We start from the raw sequence: 25,005 nt of genomic DNA, 5'->3' as shown, positions 1-25,005 counted from the left end.
AAAGACAGACACACTCACTCTGCTATCACAAAAGATTCGTTTCTCTAGGAAAACGAGCTAAAAAAATGGTTGTTTAAGTAAGCAAATGCATTTCTCAGAGAGACTAGGGCGGGGAGGGGGGTGGCAGGGGAAATGTTACCGGCATATATGCCTGTTGATCCAGTGTCCTCTTCAGCACTGAGGTTTCTTGTTTTAAATCTCTCTTCATTCCTATTTATGCCCATTTTAATCATTTTGTTTATGAGTTCTAACAATTTGCTTTCCCCTGTGCTGCAGATTCTGTCTCAGCAGCCTCCCACTTTGCTGCAGGTCTCCGCAGATCACTTTCATAAGATCATTCCATCAATGTCAGTTCACGTTTTTTACAGAAAATTAACCTGGTTACAGAGACTGAGAGTGATCAGGCCCAATGAAGGCAAGGCACAGAGCAAAGTTAATAGGCGACTGAAGCTCTCCTGTAAAGCTCCCGTTTCAGGATTTGCAACCTGGCTTCCCACGTAGGATCCAAAGCATCAGAGCTGCTGCTAGTCACAGGGCAGTAAGGGCCCTTTTGGTCTGAGGGGTCAGCCAAAAATTCAAGTGCTTCTGAGTTGTTCTAGTTTTGCTGAAAAGGGGTGCGGCAGTCAGGTGTTCCTTTGATGCACTCCTGTTTATTTACAAAGAGCCTAAAAGGTCCTGTCCCCCCCCCCAACCCCGAACAGCGCAGGAAACAGGCAGTGACAGAATTTGGTACCTTGTTCTTCCTGTTAGGGCTGATTTCACATGTGAGTAAACAGTGGATGCATGGTCAGCTGGAGCGAAGACCTTTCTATCTGAATAGTCACCATTCCTCCCGTTTTCCAGGGCTGGATGCCTTTGGTGTGTGGGTCTCCATTTCACCCTCCTCCTGGCTGGCTCATTGCAGGAAATCAGGCTGATTAAAAACAAAACAAAACAAAAAAAAAAAAGATGAAAAATGTTTTTCTTTAAAAACAGAAAAAAAAAAATTAAGGATCATTTTAATTAGGTTTGAAAAATCTGCGGCAGAGTTGACAGGCCGGTTGACAGGGCTCCCTTTCACTGGAACGCCCAGCTCAGGGCTTTTCATCTCGCATGCAGAATATTTTGACATTCGCGCTTTCTTGGCTCCGTTTTTAGAGCCCAGTGGAACTTGCAGCCTAATTAAATGTAACAATTCCTGAAAATGAGGGTTGTTATTTTTTTTCCTAAGGATAATAATAGAGGTTTTATTTAAAAAAGAGCTAATCTATTTACTCTAGGCTGCCTGCTTCCTGACCTGGCCTCAGCACCTGAGGGGACAGGAACAGAACAAATTAGGCAGGGACTTAGTCACTGGAAAAGATGAGGGGGGTGGAGTGTGTGCGCGCACACGCGTATATGTATCCCGCATGCTCCACTTGAAGCATGGAGAGGTGGAAGGTCAGGAGGCCGTGATTTTCCCTGGCAGTAGACTTTTTTCTTATTTTTGTGGCGCAACACTTTTTTAGGCCAATGTCGGATACAGCTGGGTTTAAAAGGAGCTGCTTCAGGGCAGCACGGTCCCTTCTTCAGTCCCTCTGCCCATGTTCACCAGGTGGCCAGGGGAGAGTGAGTTGGTGGCTTTGTGAATCCCAGGGTGTGCAAGCTCATGAGCAATTAAAGAGCTGTTGAAACGGGAGCTGTTTCAAACAAGGAGGCAAAGGAGAAAGAAAATGCAGGTCAAAATTGTTGAGGATTGGACATGCCCAACTATCCACCAGTAATCTGCAGCACTTTGAGCCCAGAGCTCCTTTTCTTCCAGAGCTTTTACCTGCAGTATTTCATTTTGACTGTGGTGTAACTACTGGTCCCACAAGCAAGTCCCTTCACCCCCGTGGCTGATGAAGCACAGCTTAACTCCAGGCAAAAATGCACCTGGCTGTGCAGAGCTGGAGTTGCCTGCTTTTGCCTCTCGCTCTGAGTTCCCAGTCCCATTGCGTCTTGGGTCTGGTGACTGCTGGTACTGCATCTGGGACTGCCCAGGAATCGTGGCTTCGCCTGGGCTGGCCCAGCACTGAGAGCAGAGAGATGAGCTCTGGGTGCAACAGGCAGCGAGCTCCTCTTCCATCTCAATGTGTAGATGATGATCAGGAACCAAGGCTGAGGTGCAGGTGATGGAGGGAGAGGCTGAGAAATGCTCTGTACCCATCCTACACACAGTAGATGGCTTTCCTGAGCTGCTCAGTTGGGGATCACTCACCAGATCTCCTCAAAACTTCCAGTCAGCTGATGTGCCCATTACTCAGCTGAAGGAGATGTGGTAGGACATGAGCTGCAAACCACTCGCAGACTTTCCCTCTCCCCATTTCCTCCTGCAGCTCCAGAGCCCTCTGTTAAGTCAGTGGGACTTCCCCTCTTGCTCAGCCCGCTCCTCGGCACCCAGCAGCCAGCTGAGCCTCGGTGCCCCGGGGATGCCTGGGACACGCTGGCTGGGCTTGCCCTCAGCTGGCCATGGCAGGGCCTGCTAATGGTGCCTGATGCCTTTTCGAGCCGGCAGCCTGATGGCAGCAATGAATCAGCAGCCGGTGGACTTGTCAAAGGCATTCCTTCACTTTAATCCTATTGACAGGGACTACTGCCTGGAACAGGAACTGCAGGGTGAGCCATGTCAACAGCAGATTCTTATTACAGATAATATTGATGGGGCCTTTACTTGAATAATGAAGGGAAGAGCCCTCTGCTTTGACGTTTGTCTCCAAAACCTAGAATTACTAAGAGTTTAACCGTCGGAGGGGAGCTTAAGATAGTTGCATCTTAAAGGATCTGCTTTCTTGTTACATTCAAGGCTGGGGAAAGGAGTTTAGCCCATACGCTGGGAGCTCTATGCTGACCTTTTCACTGCTCTTAATAAATGTTACAGTTAGAAAAATCCATCTGTCTTTATCTACTGTAGTGTGTTATCCACTTTCTGGAAAAAAAAGGGGGGAGGGGGTAAAAAAAAAAACCCAAATCCCTGTTTAATATCACTGTTACTCATTATCTTTGCTAGCTGCAGGGCAAAAGACAAGTAGGAAGGGCAGGGGCAGGACAATTCAGGCTGTATTATCAGGGTAATTCCTACCATCCCACATGATTGTGTGTGTGTCTCTGCACGTGGGTGAATCACGGCTGCGTAAATCGGTTGTGATCTTATGGCCAAAGCTCAAACCAGATTCAAAAGCTCTGGAAATGTTTGGGGAAACTTGTTTTATTTTCCATTCTTTAAAAAGAGGAAAAAAGTCTGCTAGGTCTATACTGCTTGGTTCTCTACAGGAACAGAGATGCCAGAATTCCAGGGGAGAGGCTGCTTGGGAAGTCAAATGAGGGCAGAAACCATCAGCTATTCCAGGAAAGAACCAAAGAACCTGTTCTTGCAAATTTCCTCATGTTTGGGCTAGGATATCGTGATTACAAGTGCTATGACTAGAGAGGGTAAGCAAGGAAGATGGGGCTAAAGAGTGGGTATCCCCATTCTTGGATTTTAAACATAGCCAGGAGTTCAATGGTATCCTTCTGAAACCTCGGTTATTTTTAGAGCCATCTCTAAAATGGGTTTGGACATTCAGCTCATAATCAGCACAGATGAAGAAGAGAACAGGCAAAGTTGGCTTTCAGCCACATTTATACCTCCCAGATCCTAGTGCTGGCCAAGGACTGAACCAGCAGGTGGTTTAAGTTAGAGCAGCCACAGGGCTGCTCTAACTTAAGCCAGCTGGAATCTTTTCTGGGGCCGATTCTACCAGCCAAGGTTTGCTGGATTACAGCAGGGCCCCCGAAAGGCCCCAGCCCACCCCTGCATGGCCTACACAGGAGGACCAGGGAGCAGATGATACGAAAACGTCAGGGCAGTTTCCAGCTGGTGCTTTAGGACAGCTTTAATTCCTTGACGCTGCTGCAGAAAATTAGTATCTGGTCCAAGTGAGCCTGGTCTCATGATATTTTTAGTCTGATTTTGAAGACCCTAGGAGTTTTGGATTGCCCTTAAGATTCTGAATTTTGGGTTTTCTGACTTGAACTGTTAAATATTTTCCATACATAAACAGCAGCCACAAAATTTCAGGTTGGATGACTTGTGTTTTAGATTAAAGGAAACGCCAAAACAAGACAAAAGAAAAGTAAAGTCTCCAGCTGGTCCAAAGTTACTCTCCTAGTCTGAGCGTGTCTCCCTCTGTAACAGGTTCCTGAGAGAGGGAACAAAATGGCCTTTCTCAGTATGTTCCTTAACAGAGAAAAGGAGAGAACCACCAAGTGCAAAATGGCCCCATCCTTGGGGTCAGCCAAAGATCCCCGCCACGTGACTCGGGCACGTAGGAGGGCAGCCGGTGTTCTCTCTGTGGCGTGCACTGTCTGCACCTGCACCTCTGAGCCTCTAGAGTTTGGCTCCTGGTCAGTATTTACACACTGCGTTTTAACCTCCCTAAATCTCCTTCTGTTTAATACAGCAAGCCACGTGGCTTGTGCGGGGCTCGTTTTCCTCTACGTGAGTACCAGGGCGCTAGGAAAAACCCTTCAGGATTTTTTCTTAGAGCAGCTTCGAAAACCCACTGAACTGCGAGCTGCCTTCCCTTCCAGCCAAGATTTATGCCCCCTCGCTTCCTGATGGCCGAGGTGTGGCTTATAAACTCAGCCCTGCTCATAATAACTGGGGACAATTGAACGGGCTGGCCCTGACGTCAGGCGCTCCAGTTACACAAGGAGCCTTTCCCGAGAGGAATAACTAGAGAGGGAATTCCTGAAAACACCCAGCTGCCTCTGCCACCCCAGGCCAGGCAGGAAGCAAACCAGACACGGGGCTTTGCCATGCAGATCCTTCTACAAGGCAGGGAGTAAGTGGCCCCAACAGGACAACTTGGAGAAAGCTCCTGACAAAGGCGTATGCCTGAAAAGGACTGTAAAAAGTGCCCGTAGACGTGTGGCATGCTTCCAGCCAGCCTGTGGGCTCTCTGTCACTGTGGAGTGTGTGCAGACCCTTGGCAAAAGTGGTAGATAGGTTGTTTAGGACAGGAAGGAGCCTGAATGGAAAGTGTCTTTATGGAGAATTGCACCGTGTTTGTCCCAGGAAGGGCTCAGAAATCAGCTTCTTGAATCTGTTCTTGCTCCTTCAGATTTTCCAAACTGGTAGAGGCTTGCAGCAGGGAGAGGACCAGGATATTCCCTTGAGGCTCTGATTCAACAGGCAAATCTGTCCCAGTGGGCTGATTAGCCTATGCTATTGCCTGCCTTTTTGTCTTAACCAAGAGCTCATGAGGTCTCATACACTAAGGTCTGTGATGGGGGTCCCTGCCTAATTGCAGCACTGTGGGCTGCAGGTCACTCCTAGGCCAGGACCGCACGCACCGGGCACTACTCAGATGGGGAAAAGCCCTGATGCAGGCTGCAGTAGTGGTGTAGGAGAGCGAGATCATGGAGTGAGGTTAATGCTCACTGTTGTTGCGTCTGAGAAGTCAGGCAATTGGGGCCAGTGTGGGAAACACAGGGCCAGCTGCCAGACGCCCACATCTCCAGTTGCTGAATACTGTCCAGTGACCTGTCCAGCCCAAGCCCTAATTAAAGCATTTCCTTCCCCTGTGACAGTACTCCTGCTTCATCAGCTTGTCCCTCAGCCCTGAGCAGCTTGGACCCTGCTGAAGCCACGTAGGTACTGTCTCATGCTTGACTGATGACTTGCCTATCTTCTGATCAGAGGAGAGCTAGCAGCGGTGTCTAGGGTAAGAGATCTTGCTCACAGCCTAAGCTTTGGGAGAGCAGAGAGAGCAGCCAGCATCCCCACCCAGCTTCCCTGTTCCCAGACAGCCCAGGCTCTAGGAGTTAAGCCAGGAACCAGGCAACTTCTGCTAAGCCATGCCCTGGAGGCTCTGTGCGCTCATTGTGGGTCTCCTTGCTCTGATTTTTAAGCTATGCTTCCAAAGAGCACTTGTGAAGTGAGGGTCTCCGAGGCTTTGGAGGCCTTCAGCTGCTGAAGTCTAGGCTGAGGACCCAGCAAAGAAGAAAATAGATGGGTGCTGGGTCCCATTCACTCTGATGCAGCCATAGTGATGGTGAAGCTCTAGAGAGAGAAAGACCAAGCAGCTTTAAGTTGCCCTTGAGCTTCTCTAACTGCCCTTGCTGTGGGCCCTGGCCCCACCATCATGGCCCTGCAGTGGGGTGGATGAGCAGAGCAGCATGTGGCTTTGAGCTTTCCCTTGCCCGGGGAAATGTTATCCTTTTCTAGTCCTACGTGTCACTACACCAAGAGCTGAAATCTGGCCAACAGAGCAAAGGCGGCACCTGTGGAATTAGCTAACCCTTCGTTTAACCCACCCCAGGGCTCAAAAATCGATTGGGTCCTTCAAGTCGTGAGAATGGAGAAATCATGAGAGTTTTTTTTAATCATCTCCTTAAAAAAATTATGTGATAAATATTGTTTCCCCTGTGCTTACTTTTTGAGTTTGGGGGGAACTGCAGGGTGCACTGAGGTTATGTTTCAGCTTTTCTCTAGAACCTGGAGGGCTGTAAACTGATTGTTCTTTTCTTCTTTCCTTTTTAAAATGAAATTTGAGATTTTTGCATAATACATCAGAGCAAGGAGCTGGGGTGAGGGGAAGAAAAACATCAAATACTATGGGACTAAAATTGCAAGAGTTGGCAACACTGATTTTTTTAATTTTTCTTTCCTTTTTCCAGAGAAAAGGAAAACACCCCCCGTTTTGCTGAGCCCCAGCAGGATGAACAGAGGGAAAAGGTGCTCCAGAGCGGGAAGAAATTGTGAAGAAATAGGTTTGCGAACTCTGTTTATATTGGATTGTTTGAAATTTGTCCTGAGAGCTGCCTTCTGGGGACAACTGTCCTGCTCTGAAGGAGAGCGAGAGCAGAGACACATGTGCAAGAGAAGCTGTGTATGGGACTCTTAGGGCTAAGATGAGGACTCAGGTTGCAATCGCCTCCAATTGCATTCAAGCCCAGCGGCCGCCTTAGCACTCTCTCTCTCTCAGGCAGGTAAGGAGGCTTCTGGCCACGTAGAAGGAAAGGCTCAACAAAGCCATTCCTCGCTGTAGGAGCAACTTCCCCATCTGCAGTGGGAGAGATCCTAGTTGGCCTGAATCAATCCTGGCAGGCCGATAGGAGAAAATTTGTGCCGTTACCTCAGGGCCTCCTCCCTGCAGGCTGTCTGGACGTCCTGGCAAGGCTGCAGTAGCCTTTTGCTCAGGGAACAAATGCAGAAAGACCTGAGCTGCCCCGGAGGAGATTTGCATGGGACAGCGGTGCCCAGCTGAGGCTCTGGTGCCTGCAAGACTCCCACACTGCTGGCAGCCGTGGGGCGTTGATAATCAGAGGTTTGGCAAAGTATGATATTGCCCCTAGTGTCTTGCTTGCTACAGAATATTGCCCTTGGTTGGAGGAATGCTGGTACAGGTCTTCGCTCCTGCGACCACAGCGAATATCTGGTCCGGGCTGCTTAATGGCAGAAACGAATGTATCTATCTTGCCTTCACTGCACGTGGCATGCACAGGGGAACTGTTCCTTATTAGCTCGAGCAATCATTGGCAAGAGCTGCTGGAACAGAGGTTGAGCTCCAACTGCTGTTCCTGCCTGTCCTCCTTCGGTTGTGCTCATATCTTTCTCAGACTCGTTCCTTTTTGGTTGAAATTTTCCATGCTCAGTCTTAGCCCCATGACATGTTTTTGCTGAAGGTGTGGAGCGTGCCGGTTGGAGTCGTCTTTGTAGAGCTCATTGCTAATCTCAGCCCCATGGTGAAAGTCCGTATTTCTGCTCTTGTCCAAAGAGATGTCAAGCTGAAGAAAAACTTTAGAGGATGGACTCTGATTTATTTACTTGTTTATTTTGAAAAGGGACTTAAAAGTTTACATTTCAGTCAACTGGAACTTAAAAGGAAATCTTTTATTTAGATCTTCCCCAGTGGAAAACTGAACAGTTCTGGCAAAATTGAAGTTTTTCCATGGAACATTCTGATTTCCTATTGGAAAAAAAAAATTGATCATTAATTTTTGACCTGCTCTACTTTTAAGGGTTATTCAAAAATATAAAGGCAAAAATTTCTATTTCCTATATGTAATATATCAGCGCTTTTTTTTTTTTTTTATCATGACTTGAATACTGTCTCCTTAGTGAAGAGGCTAGAAAAATTGTTCAGCTTAAGGAAAAGCATTTTATCAGTTTTAAAACTGTGGAAATTTAAAATGGGTATCTTGGTGTAAGCATTGCATTTGCAGCTTGCCTTTCTTCCTATCTAGGTCAAGGATCTTAGACTTTAAAATGTGGTGTTCGCTTAGTTAAGAATATGTCCAGTATGCGTCTTTTGGGTGGTTGTTGTGTGTATTTTATTTTTGTTTGTTTGTTTTTGTTTTGTTTTTAGGACAGCTAAAATACAGACAAATCTCTTAGGACTAAAGAAGTAAAAAAATACCTATTGGACCTGAGAGACCTGCATTCGCGATGTCTCTGTAACAGTGATTCCAGGGTAGAGTTTATCATTTACAAGAGTGTTGTGGTTTAATGCATGTTTTTTGTTTTGATCTTTAAACTTGAAGATTACTTTCCTTTAACAACCTTCTTTTTCTGAGAAAGTTAGGATAATCAAATGCTAAGTTTAAATAATTAAATCTTCAAAAATTAATAAGTTCCAATTTAAGATTTGTGGCATTGCAAGGTTAATACAAGGCCGTTGCACAAATGTGGCATTTTCACTGCTTCTGCCTCCAGTGTGACTGGGCAGCTTCTCAAATGTTTGGAGTTGCTTCAGGAAGCCCTGTCCCACAAATGTATGAATGTAAGCACTAACTTAGTACTTTCAGACACGCACATACATGTACAAAATTGGTGTAGTCCATGCACTGAACAAACACAAAATACTTCTTTGAATGTACAATGTGTACAAAATGGCTGACTTGCAAAATGCCAAGAATGCAGCATGGTGCATGACTTGATTTGGAACATTCAAGCAGGTGATAAGAAAGACATGCTATAGAATCATTCATATGTATTTCAAATGGCTGCTACTTAAGAGAGAAAAAAAAGCTTCATAATTAACATGACAGATAAGAACAACTGTGACGCTTTCCATAAATATGATGTATTTGATTTTGAAGTAGAATTTAAGATTATGGGAATGTGTTTAGAAGAGAAGGAGTTTGTGCTCAGGGTTGAAAATGAGATGCTTTAGATCATCTTAAAAAATTCAGCAACCCTACAGAAGTCCCCTACTCCTGATTGCCTTCGATGCAGAGCCGCCTAGGGAGTGGGAACTAATTAGAAGACTGCTGACGAACGGAGGCCTTGCTGGGGCTTCTTTTTCATGCCAGTAACTATGCAAGGAGAAGACATCCAAAGATCTAGCCGCTGTGGAAGTAATACTGGATGTGGGCTACGTGCTTGCAGATTTTGAAATAAAGTGCAGGCATAATGAAGGCATAGATATTAGCTATCGTGGACATGGTCATTGGATGGAGACTTGGTAGCCAGTACAGTGAATAGTTTTGCTTAGTTTCAGGATGTGTAAGCCTAGGTCCTATGTTGGGCTAAGTTCCTGTGGCCGTTCCTAAGCTATGCAGGTAGGAAACAGAGGTGGAAAGTTGTATGGAAGAAGGAGGAATGGGTATTTCAAGCCAGTGCTTTTATCTGCAGAGCTCATCGCTGGGCTGAATTAAAATATACCGATTTCTGTGGCTCTCTTCTCATTTCTTAGCTGTTACTCAGGCAAAGCTGTTATTAATTCTAAGAGGAGTCTGCCTGAGCAAGAACTCTCGAGAGTCCAAAATATTTTGCAGAGAGTAAATACAGGAATTATTCACCTACCACAGAACAGCATCAGCCTCTGGGTGGAATGTAGGAGCTGTTTAACAGTGCCCGGAAACATTTCTCCACAGGTTTGGACAGGAGTTGAAGGATTGTATGCCCAATTGAAACTACAACTGAAAGCAGAAAGTTGGATAGGCCCCCTCCCCTGCCTTGGTTCGGGACAGGCTCGGAGGGAAGAGCACCACCTACCATAGTACCACACCGCTTCCTCTAGGACGCTGGGAGTTTTTCTGGAGCTCGCCCATCTGACCCAGTCCTCCATATGAGATCTGGCAAGATAATTGCTCCAAGCGTCTGGGTAAGTACTGTAAAATGCTTCAAATAAATGAATAGAAATCATCTGCTTCATGAACGCCAAGGGCTTTCAACATGTCGTTTCTTGGTAAACAAAGAATTTCAGCACGACAATATCTTAGGATGTTATTGGCCATATTTGTTCCCTCGTGCATACTGAAGCGAATGTGAACAGAGTAGCACGACTGTCTTGTCCGTTGCCCTGCAGCGTGGTGGGTTTCTCTCCGCCGCAGTGGAGATGAGAGGGACTGCTCTGGCCACCCTGGACAGGTCAGTGTGCCTGCAGCCCAAAAACTCACGTTTCTGTGATGGCAAAGGGCAGGTGGAAGTTCTGCTCGTGCTCAGTTTTGCACAGTGCCGTATACTATGATTAGAAAAGAAACAAAACACTTTTTTTTGTTGTGGGCATTAGAGTGCAATAAAAAATGTGTGTGCTTCCCCCTTCCCCCCCCCCAACTAAATTGATTACATCTGGTGGCATGAAAAAAATAGCCAAAATGTCAGACTGAGTCACACAGCCCCCTTGGGTGGTTATATTTATTTCAGGGTTGGAGCACTCATCAAAACAATTTATCCTTGGCTCTCCCTCTCTGCCTTCCCATCTCTGCGCTTACAAACTCTTCTGTTCCCTAAACACTTGTGTTTAGCCCCAAGCCCCCCCTTCCTCAACCCTTCCCTTCTCCTACCTTTGCAGTTAGGGCCTCTCTATCTTTTCTCTCTCTGTCTCCGGTCCTGCCCTCCTTCCCCTTTGCTAAATCAACCCCAGCAAACTTTACAGCTGTAATTCTCTACTGGGGATAGAAGAGGAAGCTGGAGCACAGACAAGGCTTGATGTTTCTAACACTGTGTCACCTATTCAGTGTCTTGTGTCATGTCGCTTGGGGTTAAGTGACACGGTAAAAATTTGCAAGTCTGGTCCCTGCCGTGGTTTCCATCGTTTCAGCCACCAGTGGGGCAGCCAGGGTTAGAGTGTGACTCCAGAGTGTGCTGGGATAACCGTGGCTCTAGCTCCAGCCTTTCCTGCCCGGGAGCTCTCACGGCAGCTCCCCACTTGCCCTTGGTGACTCTGCTGTTATGATTTGCTGCAGTGGCAGAGATGGCTCTGCGGGGTCTTTTTTGGTGGATTATTTTTCAGGCTCAGCTCACCTGTGTCCTGTGTTTCCTCTCCTTCAGGAAGCAGTGCTGGACACAGCTCCCTGCAGCTGTTGGTTGAGGAGAAAGGCTGTGCTGCAGCAGCTGGTGAGGACCTTATCTCCAAGAACATGAAAACTCCTTTTCATCTTTGTTCTGTCCTTCTGCCCACATTGCAAGGGGAATGACCACCTTCTCCCTGCATCCTTGGGGACGCCCTGCACATCTTGGTCTATAAATCCTATTGCAATCTGCTGCTGTGCTACGCCTGCTTTCGTACCTTATGCTAGACACAGCTACAGAAGACTGGGTGCTCTAGGATCCTCATGGTTGTAAATGGCTGCAGAAATGCATTTGTGTGGTCCCCCCCCCCCCCCAGGGTGATGCAAGGTCCTGGTCTGGCAGGAGCAGGGACTGAAGGTCTTGGTTCCTTTCCCTTGCACTGGAGAATTGCCTTGCACGCTGCTCTTTCTCCCAGAGCACGCCCTCTTGCTTTCCCTGCCACTCTTGCAGGGATCAATCTCAGACAAGGTTGAGACAGGTTACCTACCACCGTCTTAGCTGGAGAGAGGGCCATGGGAAGCTTGGCCCCACCACCTTTGAGCTAACCCTCTCTGCCCCAATCTGTTCTGCACTGGCTCTGGGGCTTGCTTGCCACTCCCGGGCCTGGGCAGTGGGTGCCTGTTGTACAGCTTGCCGCATTTTTTTTCCTGTGGTAAATCAGAGCCCCCTGGGATCTGTTATTGTGCTTTTTTTGCTTCCCCAGGTATTTTTGTCTCTGAACCACAGAAAACTGAATAGCAGGAAATGAAGTGCAGATTGAGAACATGGTTGAGTGCACTTGCTAAAATAAAACATTGGGGGGGAGGAATGGATTCCTTTATAAATAGAAAATGAAATGTGTTTATTTTTTATTGATGAAGTATTTAATTGAGCTTAGGGTTTGAGAGATGTTGGTAGCAGCATTTCAGACTGTGCGTTCACTAGAAATGCCAGTTAGTGTTTGGTACAAATACCTTGTTAGGTCTAATTCACCTGTTTTGTGCCTGGCATGTCAGGATTTTTTTGGTGCTCTCTGACATGCTAATTTGGTGATCCTGCCAGCAGGATCTGAGAAGTTTACTGGTGTCATCTTAAATTGGACTAAACATTAACACTGTGCTGCTGGGAGTCCGCCTCTCCCAGACAAGGGAGGAGTGGATTAAGTAAGGACTGTGATGTCTCTGCTGTCTTTGCGTGCCTATGCGAGAGTTTGGTGCCAGACTGACAGTCCCAAAAAGTTTGTTGAGTGAATGCGATCAGGAAGCAGGAGGAGAAAGTCTCTGCCCATTGCGTGCAACGAGTGCACTTCAACTTTGGCCAGGCAGGATCACCCTTGGTTTCCAAAAGTGATTCTGGTCTCTGTGGTCTGTTCAGCCTTTGACCTCAGTATAAGGTCTGCCAGCAAGGTGAGCCACGCTGTGGGGCATCTCCCTGGGTGGTGCAATGTAGGGACATACCTGAGTTAGCACTGAAATAGCCCGGGTGGGGAAGGTATGTTAGCTGGGATGCTGTCACCACGCTGACATAGCTGTGCTGTCCCTGTTATGCTTGCTAAAGCTAATTTGCTGAGCTCTGCATGGCATTACATTGTGTCATGGAGCCCTGCCACAGAGTCTTAGAGCCTGCTGTCAGTTTTGCCTCTAACTTCTTTTAAGCCAGGCAAGTTGCATGAGTAAGCTGAGGGTGTGGAGATAAGGACATGACCTTTTAGATTATTCTGCTTGCTCTACTACAAATGCTAGATGGGTCCAGCCAAGAAGCTGGGTTCTTTTGTGAGGTTGAATTAATCTCATTAATTTAAATGTCTAAAAGTAGCAACCTTTAGTCATCAGTGACCTGAACTGTGTTCTTTCAGGGGGTAAATCTGTATGGTCCATCTTCCATCTCTGGAGCCATCCTACTTTCCCTGCCTCTCTGAATCGCTGTCTGAAAGAACCCTTTTTTGTTGTTTTAATCAAGTGAAAAATTGTGAGGCTTTAAGGGCAGAGGAGACCAGAACACTTGGAGTCTCCATGACCATGACAGGTCTGTGCATCATTGCAGGAAGCATGGGGTGTAACCAAGAGTTGTGCCAATAATGAATTAAATGGGGCTTCTTTTGTTTGGGGATTTGTTTGATCTGAGCTATGTAGTGTCCAGGGAAGCTTTTAAGCACATGCTGAAAGTCAGTGAGAGTTAATGACCCTTTTCAAAGCTTGCTTGAAACGGATCCTAAATGTACAGAAGTCTGACTCATTGTTTGCATAACAGAGGGACCAATTATTGATTGAACCAATGTCTGTGGAGCAAAACTGTAATAAAGGGACATCAGGTGAGTGTCCCCATCTCAAAAGGCTTTCACTGTTTTGCAGCTCAGCCTGTGCAGGGAAAGCCATCCTCCTCTTTTGCCATTCAGAGTCCATGGAGCAGGCTGTGCTTCCAGGCTAGATGGGAGCTGGGAAGACTGTCAAGAAAGATACTTGCACCAAACCTCTCTGCAGTGTCTGTAGCACAGGCTGATGTGTGTTTGGTTCAAGCTTATTCATCTGTCCCTGTGGCCACAGGATAGACCGTGTTGAATTGGTCTGAGCTTCTTTGTCTTTCCTCTCCTACCTATTTGTACTGAGTCGTTAAACGTCTTGTCTCGACCTCACCTTAATAGGGGAAAATACACAGTTACGCAGTCTTCAGATGAAACGGCCACCGGCCTACTGAGGAGACCTTGTCTGCAAGCAAACTGAGAGTTCATTTGCCTCCCTTGGGGATAAAAGCCTCTCAGCAGCTGGTTGTGAGCTCCCACAAGAAGAGCTGAATCCTGTTGGATGGGAGAGGGTAGTTCCTGTGCTGGACAGTGTGCCAGCAGCTGGTGGAAAGTGGAAGGAGGGGATTCAGACAGAGGAGAAATTCTAGAGGGGAGAATAGATGCAAGAAATTCCTAGGAATGTTACAGAAATCAACATCCCCCCCTCTGCTCCTTCCAAACCAACCCACCTAAAAAATGCCGTTTTGTGGGCTATTTTGGAAAGGAGTCCATGCCTGGGGAATTTTTGGCTGATGCTTATGGCTTTTAGAAGTTTCTGGGAGATCAGACGAATAGAAACAGGAACCAGATGGGACTTCTAGCTGCTGGAAAGAAAGAAAGTAAAGGAAAAAAAAAATCCATCCCTTGTTTAAAATGTGAAGAGCACTTGTTCACTTTTGGGGAGTTTTCGCCCTGGTTTTTAAAGTGATTTACTCCACTTCCCTGACGTTCTCATAGGACATTTATCTCTTTTGTTGTTCCTTGGAATTTTTTTTCTTTTGCAATAAAAAGCAGAGTTTATTCTTAGGAGAATTTAGATAAAAAGAAAGTCAGTGGTTCGTTCTGTTCTTGCAACAGCCTCTGCATGCCCTGGCCATTCACTCACTGAGTTTATCCCTGTGGGGCTATCAACCAAGAGTTAGCACAGCAGTAGGGGAGAGTAGAGTAGAGTTGGAGGGGGTTCTGTGCTACCGGTGCTGAGCATGCATAGGTCCTGTTTTAGGTGAGTGATCATAAAAGGGAGAGTTAGACCCTTCTGGAACCAAACATGGACCTCAGATGCATGGTGTCTGCACTGACCCAACTCATCCAGTGATGTTGTATTTGTGGTATCTTGACCGTTGGGTCTGTGGATCCACAAAACAGGCCTGGTCCAGTCTCAGGTTCCATTTTATTAGATTCTTTGTCTCTGGTGCTGGTTCATTTCTGGAAAACATCCTAGAGACTGAGTAGAGGCCAAGGAGCATTTTCCAGCTCCTGGGTCCAAACTGGACTCCACGTTGGGAGTCGCAGTCCAGCCGTGATCTGATGCCATGCTGGGACTGGGCTTGGCTGTGCACCGTCCTCACAGCCTTTTCTTTCCAGGGCAATGAGCAGTCAGGGGACCAGCCTGGAAGGATAGGCTACAAAATGCCCCTGCTCTGCTCAGGAGAGCCATGAAATCTTATTCCCCAGCTGCTAGGAAGGAAGCAAAGTAGCTGTGAAGAGGACAAGTAGGTATTACTGTACTTCCAAGCTTTGGCACTTCTTTTAGAGTTCTACTTTTAAAGAAATCTTTGAAGAGCTACTGAGGGAGTTTTTCTCCCAGTTTTCCAGATAGTTACTCTTTTCTGGACAAAAATACACTCTTCCCATGTTCCTGTCTTGTTTATAGTCTTCCTCTTCATTAACATCCTTTGATATTATTTCTCATGCTCTCTGATCTGCTGCTGTTTCCAAGGTAGCATCATCAGCACCAAGCACTGACCCTCGATAAGCCTTTGCCCATGGTTTGTGTGTCAGTATGAGTGGAACTGTCCCTGGGACTTAATAAACGTATAATCTGTATTTCTAGGGTACGGATTGATGGCTTTAGAAACAACGTAAGGACTGTCCTGTGCTGTGATACTTATTAGTGGTGATGCACAAAGTCAACGGTAGATATTTTAAGACACAATAATTGATCTTTTGTCCACATTTTTCAATGTGCGTGCATTTGAACACATGGCTTTGGTTCCATGGCTCTTCGCAGATGGACCTAACTAAGCCAGCTCCTAGAACCCTCTATTATGGTGACCAATTGATTAGATTAGTTTAAATGAAAAAAATGCCCTAAAATGTAAGGTTTTTCGTTTGAATGTCCAATTTGAGTTCTGACTTTTGTGGCTTTCTTTTTTTCCTTTGGCTCTGGCTGGTCCGGCAGGATGTCCCATATTAGAATGTAGCTCAGTTGTTGTTGTTCTTTGTGGTTCCAGTGAGTTGTTTTTTTAGAAATGTCTGGAACGAAAGAGACATAGGGGACTTGGTTCACAGAGTTTGTACAAAAGCTTTTATTTTCCCTTTTTCCCCTTCTTTTTACTTTTCATGGATCTGATGTGCAAATGTTCTCAGGAGTGACATGCTGAGATTTTAAAGCAAAGTGCTTATCACGTGACTCAGGTGACTGCTGTTGTGGTTGAATCAGTATCATCCTAGGAATTTTGTTTGAATTTAGCTTCCAGCTCAAACAAAAGTCATCTGAGTAGGCAAGCTTTTACTAGTTTCACTTTGGCTTCCCATGTCAGTTTAATTTGGCCCATGTTTGCTCAAAATGTCTCCAGCTGTCTAGAAACTTGTTCCTAGCTTGCTGGAACATTCACAGCCATTTTGGCCAGTCTGACCTTAGTTACAAAGACTGGATGTTGTTTGTTTCAGATCATTTTTACTAGCTCTATTATATATAAAGCAACTCACATAATTGAAAGAGACAAATGCGTTGGTTGCTGTCCTTGTGTTCACAGGTTATAAGTTATTGCTGTCTACAGTTCTCAGGCATGCGATCTGTCAGTGAACAGCACCTCATTTTGTTCCATAGGAGTTTTTGCTAATATTTTCTTTAATATTATCAGTCTTTTTGTTTCTCTGCTGGAAAGATTCCATGTGCTTCGCACTGAGGACCAAAGTGTCAGAAGATTAAAGGACTGTCTTTTTGCCCAACTAATATGAATTGGATGCTGAACTGTGCACTACTCAGAAAATGAAATGCCTTCTAAAGAAAGTAAGTGGTTGGAAGGAGGCAGTGAAAATCCATCAGATTTGCATGACTAATTAGCTTATCCACTGGTTATTATCCTTGTGTTTACTTGTAATGAGAATCTTCAAAGATTATTCTGTATTGGACACGTAGCTAATTTTTCTTACATAATTGTTTCCCTATCCAGATATTACTGTGATGGGTGCAGTACCTCGACACACACAATTCTATCTTGGACCGGGCACGAGTGCATCCTCTTGAGGGAGATGATCCTGCATCTATCAGCAGGGAATGGATTGAGTGCCCACCTAGACTGGACTGTGCATGCGAACTTTTTTCTTCCCTCTGGAAGTGGGTCTGATTTTTCACAACTTCTTGGCAACCAGAGCCCAGCCTCATTTTGTGAGATGTTAGTGCCTCTGCATGTCAAGTCCTAAAGTTCAGTAGAGTACCTTGAATTATTCAGCTCCTCAGTTCTTAAACAAGTATTCTTTTTGTGGAAGGCACTTTAGGGAAAAATTTTCTGTGTATGTCTTTTTAATAGTTTTCTTAGTGTACTGTATGATTTCATAAGATAAATGTGACCTCTGTGTGTGTTATCTTCACGTCTTCCTTACTCATCAGAGGTTGAAAGGATGTGTGTTGTGTTCTTTAAAAAACGAAAGGTCATCTTTAAATAGCTTCCTAAGTTTCTATATATCCTGCAAGTATTTAAACTTATCCACTGTTTTGTGGGTAGGGGGATTAATGTTCATATGCCCAAAGCAGGGTACAGGAACAATGTTGCCTTGGACTTTTGAAGCAGTGTGGCTTAAAAGTAAAATTTGGTGGCCTTTTTTGAAGTCTCTACTATGCCATTCTTTTAGAATGGTTAGTAGAACTGAAAAAGCGGATCAGTATAATAAAATTGACTTTTGACGAATCTTCCCAAACAGCTGAATTTGGTACCTTCTCTTCCTGTGTGACAGAACCAAGCAGGTCAGTATCATTTCCTGTTTCTGGCATTCACAAACTTCTACAGGATACATACAATTTTACATTTACCACAAAGGAGTCACCAAATCAAAAAGAAAAAAAAAAGTATTAAAAATCATTTGACCTGATAAAGCCTTTATCTCTACAAGGAAAAAAAATCTGTATTTGTGGCCTAAACTGTCCGCTTCCTTCCAAGAAAACTAATGCCTGAGCCTAACGTAATTGCGGAAGCTGATTATGTCTGCTCAGTGACGTTTCTCTTTTGCATAAAAGTTGTCAAAGTTAGAGACAGAACTCTCAGATGTGCGCTAGATGCTTTTTGCCCAAAATCGAAGTTCCTAATATATTTGGGGGTTTCATCATTGACTATTCCTTCTTCAGACTGAATGAAAGGAGACAACTGTGGTTTTCTCCAAGCATTTGTCCATCCTTTCCCTAAGTTTCTTAAAGAGTTTATAGGGCTTTTATAAAATATTATCTCTGTGTTTGGTACATGTTCAGCACTTCTGCCTGCTATTGCCTGGACAGTCAAGCAAGTGACATTATTTTCTTTGAACTGTGTCTAAATTTATGTCTCTATGTCTCAGGTCTCAAAGGTTCCTCAAACCGGGGTTTAGCAATGAGGAAGTTCCCAGAGCAGCTCAGGACAGCCAGGAGTGAGACCACCTCTGCGGGGTGCCTCCTCCCAAGGGAAGCGGAGGAGAAGGGAGTGCCAGGAGGAGACATGCTGAAGATCCAAATAGGTCCAGCTGCAGCTCTGGTCTGGGAAAGCCTTAATGGTCCTGATTCAGCAAAGCTGGTAAGCATGCACTCACCTCTAAGCATACGAATATCCCTGCTGACTTCCCTGGGACTAGACATGTCCCTACAGCACGTGCTTAAGTGCTTTGCTGAACAGGGGCCAAAGTCCAGCCTGGAGCCACCCTACTCCCGCCGACTCCCTCTTTGGCGCCGCGCTGTGGAGTTGGCCCTCCTCTTGCGCTGGAGGACGTTACGAAATCCTGGCCCTGACAGAGAGCAGATGCATTATTGGGAAGCCCTCGGGTCATGAGAGGGCTAATAGTCGCATTCCTGGCTGGGATGGCGAAAGATTTACGCTGGGCGCTCACTCGCCTCGCCCTGCACCAGGCCGGCTCCCTGCTTCACCGGCCCCCTCGGCTTTAATTGTTGTGTTAATGGCCCTTTTATTTGAAGCAGATCCCCTGGCTTACAGAGGAGAATGTCATTATGTCGTATTTTAGATGTATTTACATTCTCCTTGCCACAGGGATAACGTTCTAATTATTTTCTATAGCTGACAGCACCAGCGTCTCTGGTATTAGGGACCCCTTAGACCTGATTACATGGTCTGTTTTTCTTCAAATCACCCACAAATGACAGTGTGGAGCAGGTTTATTATCAATTGACGTACCTTTGCTTAACGCAACTTGCTCCTGAAACAAATGTACTGAAAAGATAATACATGTTTAGAGCATGTGTCTTTGCTTGCGTGAAGGCAGATGGGCTTAGGAGGTTAAGTCAACGGTTAACCTCTTCTGACCCTTCAGACTTGCTGCACACCCCTGCCCTGGCTGCACAGTGCCATGTTGTGTCGCGCTCCCTGCGCAAACTGTGTCCAAAGGCTCTCGAGAAGGATTGCTGTAAATTGCACAGCTACTGTGTCAAATAGGGAATAACAAGAGCACCTGGAGGGAATGGAGGTGCACAGTGGAAGGAAGGAGAGAAGGATTTTAGCTTAGTTTTGCAACGTGCTCTGAAGAGGCACTGGAGTCTTGTCTAGGTGGTGGGAGTCGCTACGGCAAAAGGGTTTTGCCTGTGTGAGAAGCTGCTTATAGGGTAGAGAGGAGCAGAGAGGAGCCGGGATCCGTCACTGGAGAGCTGAGCGGGTATCGTGTGCCCTGGCCACGGCGCAGCCGACAGAGAGGGTAGCGAGAGGAGAGACCTGGCAGTGGAGGTTTGGGGTTGCATAGAGGAGAACCTTTTCAAGGGAAGACAAGTTCAGAGAAGCCTAACAACTTCACAGGAGTAGGTGTGACGAGGACTGTAGCAGGTCTGGGCTGGACCCTGGAGACAAGAGCAGAGGGGTGACTTCAGGGAGGATGCCTAGGAGCTGGCCAGAGAGCGGTGGGAGCACACAGAAGTAGGGGCAGCGATTGAGATAAGGAGAGTGAGAGACACAGTTATTATAACAGAATGATTTGATTTCTCCTGAGTCATTTATTCACTCAATTTTCCCCCTGAGATCTTAAACAGACTGAAGCGGTTTCAAATGTTGTCATTATTTAGAACAATTCAACAAAATGTTTGCTGCTTTGGAAAAAAAAAAAAAGGGAGGGGTGAGGGACAGGGAAAGAAAGAAAGGAAAAATAAAAGCCTGGATGGTCTGGTCTGCCACATTTGAATTTTATTGCCAAATTGGGATGGGTCAAGAAAATCACTCTTTCTGTTCTCTGAGCAGGAGAGTGTCACTTACAAAGCTGCTTCTGATGTGAATGCTTACCCAAGCTTAGATGCAGTCTCCATGTGTATTCAAACATGAAACGACAAAAAGCAAGTATTCAAGCTAGTGAAATCCTGTCATGGAAATGTTTGTGCACCAGAACACCTGAAGACAGAGACAATTTCATTACAAAATTCAGGCGCGTCTTCATGGAGACTTTTCTCCTTGCAGCTCTAGAGATTATTTTGTAGTTGGAGCTGCAGGGCATGCAAGGCATTTTAAAAGCAAATAAAAAGGCAAAGACACTGTCCCAAGGGAGTTACAATTTAAGTCAGACCAAAGCAGAATGAAAATGCTGGCTGCATGGTATTAAAAAACAGAAGGTGGGCACTTTATTTTGGGAAGCCAAGACTTCCTTAAGTTGTTTAGTTTTTAGTGTTGTTGTGTGCATGTATGACTTCTACAGCCGTTTTTAGCCTCGGACCTGAAGGAAATGGGTCACACTCCTTTCCCCAATAACTTTTGAGCCTATTTGCCAGTGTCAGTCAAAGGTGACAGAAGGGTGATTGTCTCAAAGGTATTACGTTTTCTGGATTCTGAGGAAAGAAAAAAAAAAAGGCTGTGTTAAGCAGTGTTACTAGACATCCAAAATTCTGAAAGAGAGGGCTGGATGTTACGCTGCAGCCATTGGAGAAGTTCTCATCACAGCATGTACCTCAGGGCTGTACCTTTTAAGAAACAGGATAATTCAACCAGGAGCGCACAAATTCCAGCAAAGCAGCGCCCACAAGTTCCACTCCTCATGGAGTTACTTTTTTGTTTCTAATGTACTCGTATGCATTTGGTAGACTGTGGTTTAGGGATGCTCCTTTTGGATCAAAGACCTATGCATCAGCGCAACACCCCTGCCTCTGCTGGACAGCATTTTGAAGGGAGGGTGACAGTGGGCTATCATCCTATTGGCCACAGTGGGAATGGGAGAAAGAGAGAGGATGAATTACGATTTTACTACCACTGTTTTTATGTTGGACCGCCTAATAGAGCTGGAGTATCTGCAACCCAGACTTGCTTTGATCAATCTATTTGGCCCAGTATGGGCAGAAGAATGACAAAGAGTGAGACTGGTTTTCTGCTAATTTCCATTTGCAGAGTTTCACACTATTTTCCAGTACACGTTTCCTATCCAGGTTTGCTGCCATTTGAGTTGTAAGGAGTGAATACTAGTGGAAAGCAAAACTTCATCTCTGATGTTTCAGTACTTTCCTAAAGTGCATTTCAAATCATGCATTTAGTTGTGAAATCAGGCATCAATGCCATGTTTGATAGTTACAGAAGTTGTGTGGTTTTCCTTATCTTTTGTCTGAAGAGTTGATTCTGTCCTGATCAGTTGATTTAGTTTTCATAATACCCTACAAGAGAATAAATTGCAAGTTTTCACTGCAAGTACTCTATGACTCTTGAATTGTTAAAGGAAAATATTTATGAATAACTTAAAAGAGGAAATGCGTGTTAGAATTGTGTGTCCTTTTGGCTGATTGTCCGATAACAGAATGAAGAAGAAAAGCCATGTCCATTAGTTCCAATTATTTGTTAAAAATTGTTTGCTCATAACTTCTGTTGTAGCTGTGCTTGGCATGCTAAATGTTAGCGTGAAGACCATCCCAAAGATTTGGGGCTTTGGTTCCTTTTATAAAATAAACAATGATTGGATTACAGCACTTGACCAATAGAAAAACAGTTTTACAAGCGTTTGTAGGGCTTTCCTCTGAAGAGTGATTCACAAGCTATACTGATAGAGCGCTCTTCTGAAGCAGTCAATATATAGTGCAGCTGAAAGATAAGGAGGAGCCATAGTTTTGCCAGAAGCTCTGTAAGGCTCTGGACACGCACGCAGGACATGCTGGAGCCCAGGCCAGCAAGACTGTAGAAAAGTTGAGGATCCATAAATACTTCTAGCGGGGTTCCAAGAGCAAAAGTGCTGGTAGAAACTATGGTGTAGACAGACGCAGGCATTATGCCTCCACCATCTAATGAATGCTTTTCTATGCTGTAGGCTCCACCATCGTTATCTTAGCTCCAGTGGGGTCTTGCCGGTAGAGACTCACAAGTGACACTTTCACATGGAGCTCACTTTATCTTCATCAGAAGGTTGAAGGGCTGAGTCAGCCCTGCCGGGATTTGAACCAGTGGTTCCAGGAAGTCTGGGTATTTCAAACCTAAGGCTTAGACCTCTAATCATCCCCTTATCTAAACTGCCTAACATCTGAGTCTGCAAAATTGGGTTGGAAATCTCACACAAACATGCTTTCCCCAGCGGCATTTCTGCATTTATTTGCCATTGGGGCCTGGGATTACAGAAGGGCACAAATTCAGCTTTAAAGCCAAAGGTTTAACCTGAGTGTTGTGTGAAGGCCCAGTCCTTGATTGTTAGCTTGCTTGCTGCCAACTGGAGAGGTTCACCTTTTGAGGTCCAAACCCTGAGTTAACACTCTTGAGATGCAAGTGTTTACCCTCTTGGGCCACAAGCTTGGAGAAACCAAGTTCTTTTAAGTTAATTTGTATATCTGCTGGGGGATAGGAAGGGGCCAGTTGCTTTCTTGTAACATATAAAGGAACAGTCTCATCCCAAAAGCTCCACTCCTCGGTGCATGCCAGAATTGTTTAAATTTCCCAAGTATTTTTTTCAACCCAAGAATCCAAAGACAAACTGTGTGAGGTTCTGCATCTGTCAGGCCTGCATCTCTCTGCATCCCCACCTTGGTAACTTTAGTGCCTAATGCCTAGTTTCAATCTCACCTGACCACAAGGTCTAGAGAGCTTGAAGATATGAAATCCTTACAGGTTTTTATGAGGCTGGCTAGTTGAATGGAGATGACAGACTAAATTAGCACAGCTGTGAAGAAAGGGTTGCAGCATTAATGCTTTCCTTACTAAAAAGCAGAGAATCCTCCAAACAGGTGGAGGAGAGGGGAGGCAAGGGGCTTTCTGATTTCCCCTAGCTGTAGAAAAGCTCCAGTCAAAACTCTCACTCTATCAGCCATCTCTTTTTGGAGTGGCACCTTAAAAAACAAACCAGCTTTATTTGTGTCCCATCTCTCAGAGCTGCTTGCTTATATGCTTATACGTTTGCATTGATAACTTATGTGTCTATATGCAAGTTCTTTATCTCCACTTTAGTCCCATCCTTGAAAGAAAGGTGTATCCCATGGCTTAGTGCCACACTGAACAGTGTGATACAACAGAAAGGAGACTTTCCGGTTTTGTACCCAAGTCAAGAAAGGAGACTGGTATAAATAATTTCTCAAAAATCAGTGGTTTGATATGTTTGGCTTCTTTGAGAATAACTGAGTAGATGCATGATAAATTTAGCATTTTAACTGATACAGTACATCTCTGGAGAAACCGACTGCTGTTTGCTGCACACCTGTAGTAGTTACGCCAGATTCCTCTGTTCTGATTTCTCAGATAGGGAGAGTGATGATATTTGTAAATGTAAATTTTAAGTTTTCTCAAATTCTAGTGTGTAAAACTCCAAAATAGTCATTTTCAGTAAACATTATTGCTTGAAAAAGTCCTGCCTCTTCAATATCTGGTGAAGATGAATGCGCCTTGCATACAGAGTTGGCAAAGATGCACTCATCTGTAAACACAGAGTTACTATTCATGGAGATTTCTTTTATCCTCTTTCCAGTTGTATAACCCTCCCTTACCGCTCCCCCCCCCGCCCTCGGCAATATTGCGCTGTAAATTACCTTCCTTTTAAAAGCCCTCTCCCCTTAGTGCTTTTCATTCAGGAGATAGAAGAGAACCCTGGCCTTGTTGTCTCCAGATCAAATACACGCTTCAGACTCTGGGTGTTCACCTGAATTATATGAACCCCTGTGCTGTGGCTGTTTACTTGTCTTGATACGTTTCCTTTTCTGGATGAACTAAGCTCTGAAAGGACGGCATCTACTTCAGCGTTGCCTCCTCAAGGCAGTCCATCTGTGTTTGTATTGTCTTTTCTCCTACCTTTTTCTTGTCTTATCAGTTGTGATCTGCAGCAGTTTTTGTCTTGTGTTCATGATCTGTTCTAGATCGTAAGGCCTTCGGGCAGGGATCTTGTTGTCGTGGCTGCCTCTGAAAAGCTGCCTGTTGTGCAATGGATTTTACAAATATTTAGGGTGACGGAGGTACTGCAGTTCAGTTCTGGAGCTGAAGCTCCCCAGAATCTCGGGAACGGGAGAAAGTCAGGTTTGTGGCTGTTTCTAATTAGTGACTCCGTGCCTATCCTTAACTGCCTATAATGATTAGCTTCACTGGTGTTGAACATCCTCAGCACCAGGCAGGTCTGGTCCCCAATAACATGATGATCTACCATCACCCTTGAGCGTTTTCAGGATATGCACTGCTTTCAACAGAGACTGAATAGGACCCTGATTTGCAGTTAAAAATAAATACAAAATAATTTATTAGACTACACTATTGCAGTCATAGCCTCTACAGGATATTTTCCTTCGCTATACTGTCCAAGCACTGGGGCGGTTTACTGCATGGTTTGCTATGTGGTGTCCAAAAATGCTCTATAAATAGCTGTTGATAGCACCTAGGACCTGTAAGGAGGGAGAAAGGAGAGCAGGAGGCGCAGGCTGATCCTTTGATCAGCAGGGCCCTTAGGAACAACAGCATTTCCCACCAGCCCGGGCCAGACATGGCACCATTTTGCAGAAGGTTTGCCCCGAGCGCTGGCCACAGCCCGTGCCCCGCAGCCTTCCAGCAGCCAAAGCAGCACGGAGGTTCACCCTGGCCGTGGTTGGTGGCGTCTGTCGCTCTATCCTGCTCGCAGGCCTCTCTTGCCC

At 45.4% G+C, this 25,005-nt stretch overlaps 1 protein-coding gene across 9 annotated transcripts in view; it reads left to right on the top strand.

Moving 5' to 3' along the window:
• The window catches only part of LOC104140515 (uncharacterized), a 96,707-nt gene that overhangs the window by 28,955 nt on the left and 42,747 nt on the right, over nucleotides 1–25,005 (top strand). For 3 of the 9 annotated variants that reach the window (XM_068907153.1, XM_068907160.1, XM_068907159.1), the window contains exons 7-12: nucleotides 5,572–5,705; nucleotides 6,661–6,972; nucleotides 8,352–8,456; nucleotides 9,862–15,253; nucleotides 16,652–16,776; nucleotides 16,940–18,526. In XM_068907153.1, coding sequence (XP_068763254.1) covers nucleotides 18,221–18,526 — 306 coding nt within the window. In that variant the 5' untranslated portion in view covers nucleotides 5,572–5,705; nucleotides 6,661–6,972; nucleotides 8,352–8,456; ... (1 more) ...; nucleotides 16,652–16,776; nucleotides 16,940–18,220. Of the gene's footprint in view, nucleotides 1–5,571; nucleotides 5,706–6,660; nucleotides 6,973–8,351; nucleotides 8,457–9,861; nucleotides 15,254–16,627; nucleotides 16,777–16,939; nucleotides 18,527–25,005 lie in introns of all 9 variants that reach the window. The other 6 variants (XM_068907155.1, XM_068907152.1, XM_068907158.1 and 3 more) reach the window with 6 other exon arrangements.

This window comes from Struthio camelus, chromosome 14 (assembly GCF_040807025.1).
Source record: "Struthio camelus isolate bStrCam1 chromosome 14, bStrCam1.hap1, whole genome shotgun sequence".
NCBI classification, from domain to species: domain Eukaryota; kingdom Metazoa; phylum Chordata; class Aves; order Struthioniformes; family Struthionidae; genus Struthio; species Struthio camelus.
Note: the sequence above shows the minus strand (reverse complement) of the source record. Positions and strands in the feature narration are given on the sequence as shown.